This window comes from Pygocentrus nattereri, chromosome 12 (genome assembly GCF_015220715.1).
Source record: "Pygocentrus nattereri isolate fPygNat1 chromosome 12, fPygNat1.pri, whole genome shotgun sequence".
Taxonomy (NCBI): domain Eukaryota; kingdom Metazoa; phylum Chordata; class Actinopteri; order Characiformes; family Serrasalmidae; genus Pygocentrus; species Pygocentrus nattereri.
Window position 1 is genome coordinate 6,941,203 of NC_051222.1, and position 14,336 is coordinate 6,955,538.

Sequence of the window (14,336 nt, forward strand, 5' to 3'; positions counted from 1 at the left end):
CCCAAGCTGCCCGAGCCATACGTCGCATAAAATCAAGCAATGGCTCCATCTTGACAGACCTTAAAGCAACAAATCAGTGTTTTGCTGATTTTTACACAGAAATTTATGAATCCCAGTGCAAAGGTGGACAAAGTGACATGAACAGTTTTGCCTCCAAGTTCAGCGTTCCAAATCTGAGTGAAGGGGCTGTGGAATTTTTAGATGCAGACATAACGCTGGAGGACATGCATGCAGCCATTTTTTCATTTCCAAACAATAAAGCCCCAGGCCCAGATGGATTTATAGGATTTTATAAAAAATATAGCAAAGACGTTTGTCCACTACTACTACGCATGTTTCAGCATTCACTGGAAACATCTCATCTTCCTCCAATATTGTACAAAGCCAAAATTGCTCTGATAGCAAAACCAGGTCGGGACCCTTTATTAGTCTCATCCTATCGACCTGTTTCGTTAATACCTGAGGCCAAACTGCTGGGGAAAATACTTGTGAATAGGTCAAAAGAAAACACAGGCTCAATTGTACCTCCTGATCAGTCAAGTTTCATGCCAGGTAGACATACTTTCTTCAATCTCTGTCGCCTCTTTAACATTCTATACGCCAAACCTAAGAACGGAAGCTGCCGTCATCTCTCTCGATGCACAATGTGCTTTTGATCAGATTGAGTGGCCACATGACGTCTGTCTTAGAGAAATTTGGGTTTGGACCTATTTTCCTGCAGTGGATATAAGTTATGTATAAACAACCAACCGCATCAGTAATTTCCTTTCCCAGTATACAGAGGAACTCTGTTAATCAAACAGTGGTGGACACACACATTACATCTTTAACAGAACAGCATTTAAAGTTCATAACAGAAATTCTAGCAACGTACATTTCCATAGCAATTAGTAGTTTTACAGTGACTACTTCAATAATATTCAGCCATATTCAGTTTCCGTTTCGGTTTCCATTTACTGTTTTGTAAGATGCTGTATTCTCCCTTTGCAGACTAGATTCTTGTAACCTTGGGGAAAAATCTTGTGAAAATCTAGGATCAGTATTACAAGCGGAAAACTCCTCCCTGAAAGAGCTGGACCTGAGCAACAATGACCTTCAGGATTCAGGAGCAGAGCTGCTCTCTGCTGGACTGAAGAGTCCACACTGTAAACTGGAGATACTCAGGTGAGTCTTCTGTAATGTTGTTCTTGATATGCAGCGCTATATCAAAACAGATGAGCAAGTATATACTATCATAAAATATTCTGTCCATAAAAGAAAATTCCTGTATTAAAAGAATGAAAATACCTCATGTGGAGTGTAACACATTCCTATTATCTGTTTCTGTGCAGTACTGTGTAAATATCAGAGATCACTCCTCGTTAATTAGATTTTCAGTCACATGAAGTACAAGTTATTAATTTTTTAGTAGATACAACCCCATTTCCAAAAAAGTTGGGATGCTGTGCAAAATGTAAATTAAAAACAAAATGCAATGGTGTGCAAATCATTTAAACCCTGTATTTCATTGACGATAGTACAAAGACAGCATATCAAATGTTGACAATATGATTGTTTTTTTTTAAAAATATATGCCCGTTTTGAATTTGATACCAATAAAATTTTTCAAAAAACTTGGGATGGAGCAACAAAAGGCTGGTAAAGTTGTGAAATGCTATAAAATCAGCTGGTGGTTAATTGGCAGCAGGTCTGTAACATGATTGGGTATAAATAGAACAACTCAGAGTCTTTTAGAAGTAAAGATGGGGAGGTGTTCACCACTCTGTGAAAGGCTCTACCTAAAATATCAAAGAACCTTTGCTTTTCATCATCTACGGTATGTAATATCATTAAAAGTTTCAGAGAATCCAGAGAAATCTCTGTATGCAAGGGACAAACCCAAAAACCAGTATATGCTAGTCATGATCTTTGGGTCCTCTGGTGGCACTGCATTAAAAACAGACATGATTCTATAGTGGAAGTCACTGCATGGACTCAGTAACACTTCTAAAAACCACTGTCTATAAAAACAGTTTGTCGCTGCTTCCACAAATACAAGTTACAGCTCTAAAACGCAAAGAAATCATGTACAAACACGAATCAGGAATGCTCCCAAATTTTTGGGCCCAAGTCCATTTAAAATGGACTGAGGTGAAGCAGAAACGTGTCCTGCAGTCCGACGAGTCAGCATTTGAAATTCTTTTCAGAAATCATGGACTCAGTGTCCTCCGGGCTAAAGACCACTCATTATGAAAGACCATTATGAGTGCATAGTTCAAAAGCCAGCATTCATGATGCTGTAGGGGTGCATTAGTGCACATGGCATGGGTGACGTGCACCTCTGTAAAGGCATTATTAATGCTAAATGACAGATACGTGTGTTGGCCAACATATGCTGCCATCCAGATGATGTCATTTTCAGGGAAGGCCTTGTTTATTTCAGCAAACCACATTCTGCCTGTATTACAACAGCATGGCTCTGTATTAAAAGAGTCAGGGTGATAAACTGGCCTCCCTGCAGTCCAGACCTGTCACCCACTAAAACATTTGTCGCGTTATGAAATGATGAATACGACAAAGGAGACCACGAACTGTTGATCAGCTGAAATCCTATATCAAAAAAGAGTGGAAAACATTTCACTTTCAAAACTACAGTAATTTGTGTCCTCGGTTCTCAAATGCTTACAGTGGTGTTAAAAGAAGAGGTGTTAAACACAGGGGTCAACTTGCCCCGTCCCAACTTTTTTCAAATGTGCTGTTGGGATCAAATTCACAATGGCCATATATTATTAAAAAAACAAGAATATTTCTCAGTTTCAACATTTGATATGTTGTCTTTGTACTATTTTCAATTAAATGTAGCGTTTAAATAGTTTGCACATCATTACATTTTGTATTCATTTACATTTTGTCCTGCATCAACGTTTTTGGAAATGGGGTTGTATCTACTAAAAAACAAACAAGTATTTCCAGAACTGAGTCTTAAAAATGGGGGAGTGACCTTCGAAATCTGGTCCAAAACTACGCTGACACTGCCACCTCCTCAGACCTGCTCAAATGCACCTGCAATATGACATGTCACAATTATCTCACAAGGCTATTTTGCAAATGATATTTTATGATTTATTTTAGTTAAATATATATAAGTTAATATTTTCAGTCATACAAAACAATTGATTTTGTTATTGCTGACAACCAAAAAGATTAAAATTTCAGTTGTGGCTACATGTAAATTGGACGCTTATGCACAGAACATTATATAGTTAATAGAATTAGTGGAATGTCTAACAACAAATGATTGACTAAAACACTTTCAAAGCCTTTGTAAAATACTGTTCATACACACAACAAGAAAAAGTTAGGAAGTCCCAGGTGGGAAAGCTATGGTACATTTGTACAGCTGTGACTGTTTTTCCCAAAATGTCACTCACTCAAGGCAAAATCAGGAAATTTTCCCTGAATTTTGCCAAAAAAATACAGTGCTTCTCTAAAATGCAGCTGATATAAAGGATGTCTGAAATTCATATTTCAATTGTTTTGTTCCAAGTGCACTCTTGGCAAAGCCACTGTGAGCATGTCCTTACACATATGACGGAACATATCAACTGAATTTTGTATTAATGCATCAGTTCATTAAATCCCACTGTGCTGTTCATGGATGCTTTGTGAACATGTTTCCAACATATCCAAATTCTATTAGATTTGCTTCTTGTTTCCATGTTATTTTTAGGGCTGTTTTGAACCGTTCCACATGTAGTGATACTTAAATAAAACAATAACACTAACAGGTTAGTAAAAATAATAATAACAAAAAAATCATAGACAGTATAATAATGATAATAATAATAATAATAATAATAATAATAATAGCAAAACTAAATGCTGATATTAATAAGAGAAGTTGATCTGGTTGCTGTAGCCTACCTAACTTTTGATTTATTCAGTCTAACTCTGCCTTTACAATTGCACTGCTCTGCACTCCATAAGAGCTTCTCAGTTAAAGCTTCTTAACAACTACACATCCTTTCACACCCATAGCTCTGAGTTGTCTTCTCACAGTGGAAGGATGGACAGAAGCACCTTTAGATGTTTTCAGATCTGAAACAAGAGTGGAACTCTCTCTCAAAAGCTCTCCTCTCTCTCAAAGCTTTAAGTTCTGCTTATCTGTTGTAGACACTTCTGGTGGAAACCAGGTCTTTGATAGTTTTTAAGATTCTGATTCCAGTTTTGGAAACTCTGGATTTTCCTTGACTTTTCGCTTCTTTATGCAAATGAATGATCTTATATCTAATTTCCCCAGATACTTTCCTCAGCCAACAATTAAAAAAAAAAAGATTGGATTTTTTTATAAGCATGTATTACTGATCTGCCTGTATGCATGTGTTTGCATTACATCACTGTGGTTTCATTACCATCACCCACTACAGTCCCAGTATCTCTAACCCTCCTAAAATGATCAAAAACAATTAACAAACACTAGAAATTGGTCAGTTAAAAAAAAAAAACACTCTCCCTTATCATCAGCTGTAAATACTTACTGAGAACATTTTTTCTTTATCTTGAGATTTACCACAACAACATTTTTTTTCTGACATCAGCATATTTAGGCATAATACACAGAATTTACACAGGCAACATTTTATGATAAACTGAATAGAAAATAGGTAATTATGCATTAAGCAAAATTGTATTTGCTTTAGAGGATGTTTGCTTATTTTCACTTAGAATATCAAGGTGTGTAATTGACCCAAACTTTTACATATGACTTTAAATGCCACATCTCACACCTGTCTCTCTCTTTTCCCCTCCTCTCTGCAGACTGTCTTACTGTTTAATTACAGAGGAAGGCTGTTCTGCTCTGGCTTCTTCTCTGAGTTCAAACCCCTCACACCTGAAAGAACTGGATCTGACCTACAACCACCCAGGAGATACAGGAGTGAAGCTGCTCTCTGCTAGACGGGAGGATCCACACTGCAGACTGGAGACTCTCAGGTACAGCTTTCTGTGTGCATGTGTGTGTGTTGGAGTCATTTTTTATTATTATTATTATTATTATTATTATTAACAACATGTAACAACATCCTTGGATTGGAGGGACATCCAGCAGGTTTTTAAAAACTCTTGAAAAGCTTGCAAGCTGCAATACTTACATAATCTGAAAAGAAAAAGAAGAAATTTCCCAATACTGTAAAATCAGGACTGTAGTATTTTAGTAAGAGTACAACAGCAGTTATTGTGCTGTATTAAATGCAGGTGTAGTAAAATGGACGCAGTACTAAAAGTTGTGTTACTGGATAATGTACTGCAGTTTTTTAAATAGTAAGTACATCCATTTTACTTCATTTACTACACAAATAAAACAAATTCACTACTGCAGTATTAAAATGTGCATTAGTATCCAGTAGGACCCTACTGCGTTCTGCAGTCCCTACTGTTGTTTTTAATATTCCAGTAATACTACAGTTGTACTATGTCAATTTTACTGTGTTTGTAATCAATTATTAATAAAACTGCAATAATACATATATACTGCGGATTTGACCTCTCCAGGATTATTGTAGTTGTACTCTGTTCATCTTAATGAATTGATATTGCAGTACTAAAGTGGATAAAACAAAAACGCAGTAATATAAACATAATAATGCCACACTGCTTCTACACTTCTGTATAAAGTGTGGTTTTACTATGTATCACTGCATTACTTCAAACTGGATTTTTGAAAAATACTTTATTATTGCACCAGCCAATCACCATGACCCTCTAAATTCACTCATTTTTGTACGTTTTTAATGCAGCAGCCAACAAAAAACAGGGTGAAACTAAACGTTGTGTTTGCTGTGTCTTTTGCTATTCCTGCACAATATAAAAGGCTACATTGATTAGTATAGTAGAGTTTGAACGCATCACTCTGTACTGGCTGCATTATAAGGAAGCTCTGTATGATGTGGGAAACAGATTTTCTACACAGGTAGATGTTTTGTGATCTGCTATAATTGTGGCACTTGTGTTGATTCTTTGCTGAGTAACATGTGGCGCCTAAGCTTTTTTCTTCTGAGTTTCTTGTGTGTGAATACTACAGAAGCCCAGAAGGCCAAGATTATTAATAATAATACATTAATAAATAATATAATAAATTATTATTATTATTATTAATAATAATAATAATAATAATAATAATAAATTACTTTCCTGAGTCCATTTCTCATTCACAAAAAAAATAAAAATAAATAACTCTTAGCATGTCACACCAGCTTTAACCAGTTGGGGCAGCTGTTTTTTCCTGAGCATTTGGGGACCGGGTGAAAAAAAAAAAGAGCTAATTTGCTAACATCCCAAGTGTTAGCCAATTTTTTGTCATTCAGTAGTGGGGAAAAAATAAGTTATACAAGTGATGCTAAAAATAGTTTTACCTGTTTTTGAAATGTTTTACAGGAAGAATGAATATATGAAGTGAAACTTCAGGAACTCAGGAACACACTTTCATTTTAACTTACCCTTCATGGCTTCATTAGTATACACTACAGAGTGAGCATAAGATACATAACTGGTCCATCTGATCCAGATGAATTGTAGAAGGGTTCCTTTAGCCAGTCTGACTAAAAACAATCACTAAAACTTGCTTTATTTCCAAACAATGTGGCTTGTACTGTTGTTACCAGCTGGCTCTATATGGCCGCTCCCTGTATCATAAATATCAGTGATTTCTGTGACTTTTACATGGTGTGAATTTATTAGAGTTTATATGTTTATGTTTTTCTCACTACTAGCTGGACATGGTTGCTTCCTAAATTAACAGATTCATTTCTCCACATCAGCTTAGTGTGAATAGCTAAATGATATCAGTGTATGATTCTCCCACACCTCAAAACAAATGACCGAAAACTGAACCCACACTGTCACTGACAGAACAAGCCAGCTCATATTACAAAAATCACTGGCATACTGTACCTGGAGCAGACAGTGGCTTTACGTTAGACAACTGTAAACAGCTTGAGAATCTTGGGATCTTTCTGTCAGTAGCTTGTGCTACATGCAGAGTCGTCCAATCAGATTTGTTTAAATCAGCGCTTCTTCCTTTCACTTCTGTTAAGATATGTGGCTCTTCCAACGCTGTAACACACAAGAATAACAGACCAATGTTGCTGCTGCTGCTTGGAGCAGAAGTGATTTGACTCAACTAAAGAGATTTAATGCTTAACCAAACTGAAATGTGACTTGCAGTGAGAAAAATCTGTAGAAGACAAAACAGTCAGCAGTGTGATTAAAACTGACTGAGGGAATTAGGAGAAAATATTAAGACACAAGAAGAACATAAAAAAATGATAAAACAAGCAAACAAAATAAGGCTCAGTAAAAGAGTGAGCAGATCTGATGTGTTTATTTTCCAGTAAATTTAGTTAGTTTATATCATTTAATTAACCTGATTTCATGACACGCTGCATGCAGTGTGGCAATACACTGTGATCATAAACTTGTTCTTGGATGAGTGGGTCATCAAAAAACTTCTTCTGGGCATTTTTTCTTGTTTATTTTAGTTTTTAAAATCTCTGAAATTACTGTAAGGCTTAGTAAATAGTGAGATTTACATAAATAAGACTTAACAGTCAAAGTCTTGGAGTCAAAATGCAAAATTGTAAATAATTAAATGTTTGAGATGTAAACAAAGTCTTTCAGAGTGGTTTGGTGTAAAATGCTCCATTCTAGAGAAATGTACTGTGAGTGAATTATTCACAGCTGTGTTGATGGGAACCAGACATCCAAAACGTTTAATGTCTCTGAAAGCTATTTCACAAAATGCTATTACACATGAAGTAGTTAGGAATATGTTGCCTGATACCTGGAAGATTGTTTTACAAACGTTGTGAATAAACTGACGATGTTTGCGTTGTTGACATTGTAAACTCCTGGTTCCCATCACCACATCAAACCACTCCAACTGAATTCCCCTTTAAAGCTAGTTGTTTGACAGAGAGGGCATGTTGATGGAGGTGTGTGTAAAAGACTGGGTTTGTGCTGCATGAGTTACTTTAATTTTCTGATTTAATATATCAGAACAGCCACCTCCTCTTATCGAGTTCCACTGTAGCACAAACTGTAGTCACAGGTCTCCTTCAGCCTCCAACTCATTCTACAGAAAACCAAGCTGTTCATGAACCTCCTACATTCTGCATTATTCAGGTATTTTCTGGATCACTGCTGCATCAGTTACATGAGGAACGCCAACTGATAATAAGATCTATAAATTTTTAAATTCAGTGGTGAACTGCGACTATTAGAGGCTTCAGTTTGGGCCATAAATGTCAAAACTTGATCAAACTGAGGATAATAATGCTAATTTCTGATAGCAGCCCTATGTGATTCTAGTAGCATGCTAGCACAAAGCTAACAACAATTCACATGAACATTCACCTTCAGTTCATCTTCTGAAAGCCTAATCACTGGAAGACCTAGCTTGTCTGTATCTGCCTGGATACCACAGAGAATAAAAGTCTGACTGGATTTCATGAAGCTTTTTGAGATTCTTCCACTTTTTCTAAACAAAGACTTTAAAAATGAAATTAATTAATTATTACTTATGCTTATGTTGTTTACATACAAGCATATGGATTGCATTAAATTTAAAAGACCCAAAAAATACAGATACATATTTATTTACTTCACAGAAATCCTTGATGCCCCTGAGGGCTCCTCACTGATAAACATCGTCTGTTTAATGATGTAGACTAGATTCCATCTAAATCACATCCAGTGTCGTGTCCTGCTAATGCTAAGTATGGCTGCCTGTTATTTAAGTTTTTTTGTACCCATTTTTGCTCATATTTATGTTTTTCTTTGAATGTGAAACAAAATATTATGAATATTTGTAACAGAAGATTTAATTTTGTTCATTATTCTACTTTCTTTTAGTCATGGAAGTTGGAACAGCATCCTAGCTTATTAAAATATACACTATACCATATATACCATACACTAATCATCTTTAGTCCATCAGTATTTCATTTAAACTCATTTATCACAGCCTGATATAATCTACTTAATGTTATGTTATAATGGTAAATAACTACCTGAAAAAGTGCTGCATTTTGGATGGTTTAATCTCAGCTGTATCATTTTAATGTCTTACTTCTGGCTTCGGCACTGACCTGGTTAAACTGCAGTGTCCTGCATCACTAGGGGGAGTGAGAGGGTGGGCTGCAGAGTGCAGACTCTAACGACCTGTATGTATTTTGTGCAGCAGGTACAGATTTTAACATCACAGTATGCTGGTACGATTTGACACTATAAACTGCACACAAAGCTGGTGACGCCTGTGAGCTCATTTGTGCTGTGCAGAACTCAAATGTAACAGTAAGAGGCAGCAGCGTCCAAAGAAATGAGTTCAACCAGTCATAACACCCCCCCCCCCCCACACACACACACACACACACACACAACACACACAAACACACACACACAAATGCCACAAGCAGGGATGACAAATACGTAATGTCAGTCATTTCGTGTGAATATTAATGGTTTTGGAATGACTCATGTGATGTTCAGGCGTCCACATACTTATGGCCATGTGGTCTATCTGTATCACGGTCACAGTGTAAATATGCTATGATGATCTATTAGTATAGTATATGTAGCCATTTTGTAATTTCTGAGCTTTGTTGCTCACCAGGCGTTTAAACTGGCACAGTAACGTGAAGTTAAACTGTCTGTGTGTCTCTTTTCATAGTAACCTACTGTTGTAGCCACGACCCAACCTGCTCTTCCAGGCCACAGTCCTGTACGATGGCTCTGCCATGGCCCGGCCTGCTAGCCACAAGCTAACATGTTAGTTGTAAGCTAACACACCAGATGAGAAATAACTCGCTAGCCGTGACCTAAACTTCTAACATGAGCTGACGCGTTAGCCATGACCAAATGTTGTGTTTGGTCAATAATCATTTGCATATAAATACATGAAAATGATTATTGTATTATTATCTAAACCACACAAACATGTACAGAGCTAAAACTGTCTAAATCACACATGAACACCAAACACACTTAAAGGCCAAAACACTTATTAATGGTCAGTTTTTTTCATTATCATGTAAAAAAGTATATTTCACTGTCAGATGCTGCTTTGAAGGCCACAGAATAATATCTGAAGATTAAAATGCCTCTAAAAGCCCCTTTATAGAAAAGTATTACACGAGTATGTTTCCCAACTGCCAGTCAGAACTTTGGAATTACTTGTCATATAATAACAGTGTTGACTGAAATATTATAAACTAGACACCAAAGCACAAACCGAAGCTTTGCTCAGAAGTGAAAGTACTTTGGGAACGAACAGAAATTATGACATGGCAAAATCGTTGAACATTATATGTTTACAAAAAAGTTATGAAAGTTTTATTATGATATAATTATACTATACAGGTAGCTGTAACATAATAGGCTTTATGTTGTTCAAAACAACGATTTCAAAAGTACCAAAGAATAAATTCATTCAGATTTATTAGTAATTTCCCATCATCAGCACTACGTATAAGATGTGTATATATTGATGGTTTTGGAATGACTCATAGATGTGATGTTCAGGCGTCCACATACTTTTGGCCATGTGGTCTATCTGCATCAGACCAGGGTCAGTCACATTGTAAATATGCTATGATGGTCTCTTACCACTAAAGACAGGAGTAAAGGTAAATAGTGCAGCAACACTGTAGTCTGTCATTATAACCCACAGTGCACCAGGGTAGGTGGTCCTAATCAACTGTCAACTGACTGAAAGTAAACAAATAATGGTAGAAAGATGTTTATTTTTGTGTTTATTGATCAATAGTAACCACTGTTAATTGGTGCTGAGTTAGTCTGAAAGACAGTATGAGGCACTGTCATGTTGGTGGTCCTGCTAACTGAAATTCTGCAATAGGCAATAGAAAAACCAGTAAAAGGGCGACTAACACACAAACACAGCTTAAAATAAAAACATACGTCTTCTGCCAACAATAAAATTCAAAACAACTGTATTCCCACCATAAAGTCTCCTGCAGGAATAGAAGCAGTTTTTAATAATCTAGTGAATCTGTTCCGCCTCCATTTACTGTGTTTGTCCTGCAGCGTCACAATGATGGTGAAATAGTGGATAATCTGAAATGATGTTTTATCCATTGATATTTTAATCCATTAAAATGATGTTTTAGGCCAAGACCTTCTCAAAACTCAGAAAACAGTGCATCAGACATCAGGCAGTGAATTCATAACCACTTCATACAAAAACTTTCTGTGAAGGAGCTTTTAAAGGTGGATGTCTGGTTCCCATCACCACCACTGTGAATAACTGACTCGCCAAGTTTCTCCAGAACAGATCATTTCACACCAGACCAGCCTGAGTTACTTTATTTACACCAGAACTATTTAACAGTGGAACTCTCCTTTAATGCACTGTAGAAAAGCAGAACTGTGTCCAACACCCAGCCTGACAGACAGCTAACAGGTTTCTACAACAGTATTAAGACACAGGCTTTAGGTTTAAATACCAGCATCAAAAGATTCACTGAAAAACTGAAAAATACAAAGTAAAATATCTGACATGCTTTAAACGCCAGTTTATAAACTACAGCTGCCCAAAGTAACATTGAACTCTGTATGTGAAAGTGAAGATTCGTTATATACACCATTATATATACACTGTAACAGTCCCATAGAGATGAGTGGAAATTAGCTTTATTGTAGTGATGATCAGTTTAACAAAGCCGACGTATGAGGTTGGTTTCCTAGACAGGAACTAAGCCTAGTCATGGACTGTTTTATCCTCTTAATGTAAAATCTCCACTCAAAATCCCAAAATAACGTCTGTTTTCAGGAGGAGTTCATATTCCAGAATAGCTTATTCAAGATTATTCACCACACAAAGTAAATCTAATGTGTATTTTCATGGGGCCTGATGGTCTCAATGGGGTCTAGGTGGGACAGTATAGCCAAACAAGTCTAACATGGCTACCAGTAAATTAAACCAGTGGACTAACACACCAGCCGTGACGTCACTGCTCACATGTCTGCCACAAACTAACACACTAAATCCAAACTGCCTTGCTAGCCAGATGTTAACCACACCCTGACCTAATCTTACAGTTTAAACCAAAACAAGAGACAACCACGAGCTAAAGCGCGAGACGCGACTGATCCGCTAACGACGACCTAACGTTACGGCTTAAACCGCTAGCACGAGCTAACACGCTAACTCTCTCTCTCTCTCTCTCTCTCTCTCTCTCTCTCTCACTCTCTCACACTCTCTCACTCACTCTCTCTCTCTCTCTCTCTCACTCTCTCTCTCTCTCTCTCAGGGTGGATTATGGGGGGGAGGTCAGGATGAAACCAGGACTAAAGAGATGTAAGTTCACACACACACACACACACACACACACACACACACACACACACACACACACACACACACACAGACCATCTCTCTCTCACGTGCACACACAGACAGACAGACAGACACGCGCACACACACATGCACGCACGCGCGCGCGCACACACACACACACACACACACACACACACACACACACACACACACACACACACACACACACACACACACACACACACACACACACACACACACACACTCTCTGTGTTAACGTCTCTTCCTGTGTTCAGATTCCTGTGATGTCACTCTGGACCCAAACACAGCAAACACTCGTCTCTCTCTGAGTGAGGAGAACAGAAAGGTGGTGTTTGTGGAGGAGAGTCAGTCGTATCCTGATCATCCAGAGAGATTTGATTACTGGTCTCAGGTTCTGTGTAGAGAGAGTCTGACTGGACGCTGTTACTGGGAGGCGGAGTGGAGCGGACGTGTTTATATAGCAGTGACTTATAAAGGAATCAGGAGGAAAGGAGTCAGTTATGACTGTGAGTTTGGACTGAATGAGAAGTCCTGGGTTCTGATCTGCTCTAATAACAGTTTCTCTGTCCGTCACAATGAGATCAGCACTGCTGTCTCTGCTCCCTCCTCTCAGTCTAACAGAGTAGGAGTGTATCTGGACTGTCCGGCCGGCTCTCTGTCCTTCTACAGCGTCTCCACGGAAACACACAGACTGACCCTCTTACACACTTTCAGCTGCTCCTTCACTGAACCGCTTTACGCTGGATTTGGACTTGATGGTTCTGGCTCCTCAGTGCGTGTGAGATGAATATAGATGTGAGCTGGAGTTTGTAGGACCGACACTCACGTACTGAGATATTTCACAGTCACTGCCTGGAGATTTTGTTGTTCTCCATGTTTCATTATTTGTAGCTACATCGACTTTCTGTCCACTTTCTGCTGAAATTACAGAGATTAAATGAAGCTGCATGAAAATATTCTCTTCTACTGGGGATTAAACCGCTTCATGTGTTGATGGAATAATCTGTAAAACACTGTTTCAGAAGTTTTGGTTCATCAGTAAGAAGTTGTGTTTGACTGTTTCTCTGATTTCATGAATGTTGGGACCTTCAGCTTCACTCACTTCCCCACAAACTGAGATCATTTATTTTATTTCATTCTTTATTTTGTTGTTTTCTTCTGTTCCGCTTGTCTGCCGTGTGGAGCTGTACTAGCCACGCCCCCTCAGCAGCCGCGGGGCGGGACAAAGCCCGACTCTCCGCTATGATTGGTTGCTACTGGCAACGCAGCGCTCAGCAGGATTAACTCTTCGTTTGCCAGAAGGTTTTAAGTGTTAAACCATGTGAACCGCAAGAAATGCGGGTTACAAACAGAGACGCCGCACAAAACAAGCCGCTCAGAAAACGACGCCCAGCCGCTCAATGAGTTTAAAACGCGGAGACACAGCAACACGAATTTCACCACAACCGCTGCGGCTCAAACCTCGACTGTGTAGCTACGTTTAGAGTGGGGACACCTGCTGTTCTGTTTCTGGAATAAAAGCTTTATAACAAAACTGCTTCTTGTCTTCAATGAAAGAATTAGATATTAGGACTGATCAAAAAAAGTTTAAGGTATTAAACAAGACGATACTTTCTGAAATTTGGGTTTTTAATCGTCTTTATATTTAATTTATAAATTCACTTTTTAAATTGATGGAATTTAAATGTTACCATTTTGAAACATTGATATGGAAATATTTAAAATGCTCAATATTGTAATATTGATTTCTTTCGGCTGCTCCCTTTAGGGGTCGCCACAGCAGATCATCTGCCTCCATCTTGCCCTCTCTACTGCCTCCTCTACTTTTACACCAACCATCTCCATGTCCACCTTCACTACATCCATAAACCTTCTCTGAGGTCTAGCTCTTCTCCTTCTGCCCGGCAGCTCCATCTCCAACAGTCTTTGACCAATATTGTAATATTGATATAGTTGAGGTTAAATA

The 14,336-nt window shown here is 37.9% G+C and overlaps 1 protein-coding gene across 4 annotated transcripts in view; it reads left to right on the forward strand.

Annotated features, from left to right (window-relative positions):
- The window catches only part of LOC108414748 (NACHT, LRR and PYD domains-containing protein 3-like), a 48,398-nt gene extending 34,494 nt beyond the window's left edge, over positions 1–13,904 (forward strand). For 3 of the 4 annotated variants that reach the window (XM_037543566.1, XM_037543567.1, XM_037543569.1), the window contains 4 exons: positions 991–1,164; positions 4,798–4,971; positions 12,303–12,349; positions 12,625–13,904. In XM_037543566.1, coding sequence (XP_037399463.1) covers positions 991–1,164; positions 4,798–4,971; positions 12,303–12,349; positions 12,625–13,157 — 928 coding nt within the window. In that variant the 3' untranslated portion in view covers positions 13,158–13,904. The remainder of the gene's footprint in view (positions 1–990; positions 1,165–4,797; positions 4,972–12,302; positions 12,350–12,624) is intronic. The other variant, XM_037543568.1, reaches the window with a different exon arrangement.
- Positions 13,905–14,336: the final 432 nt, after the last annotated feature.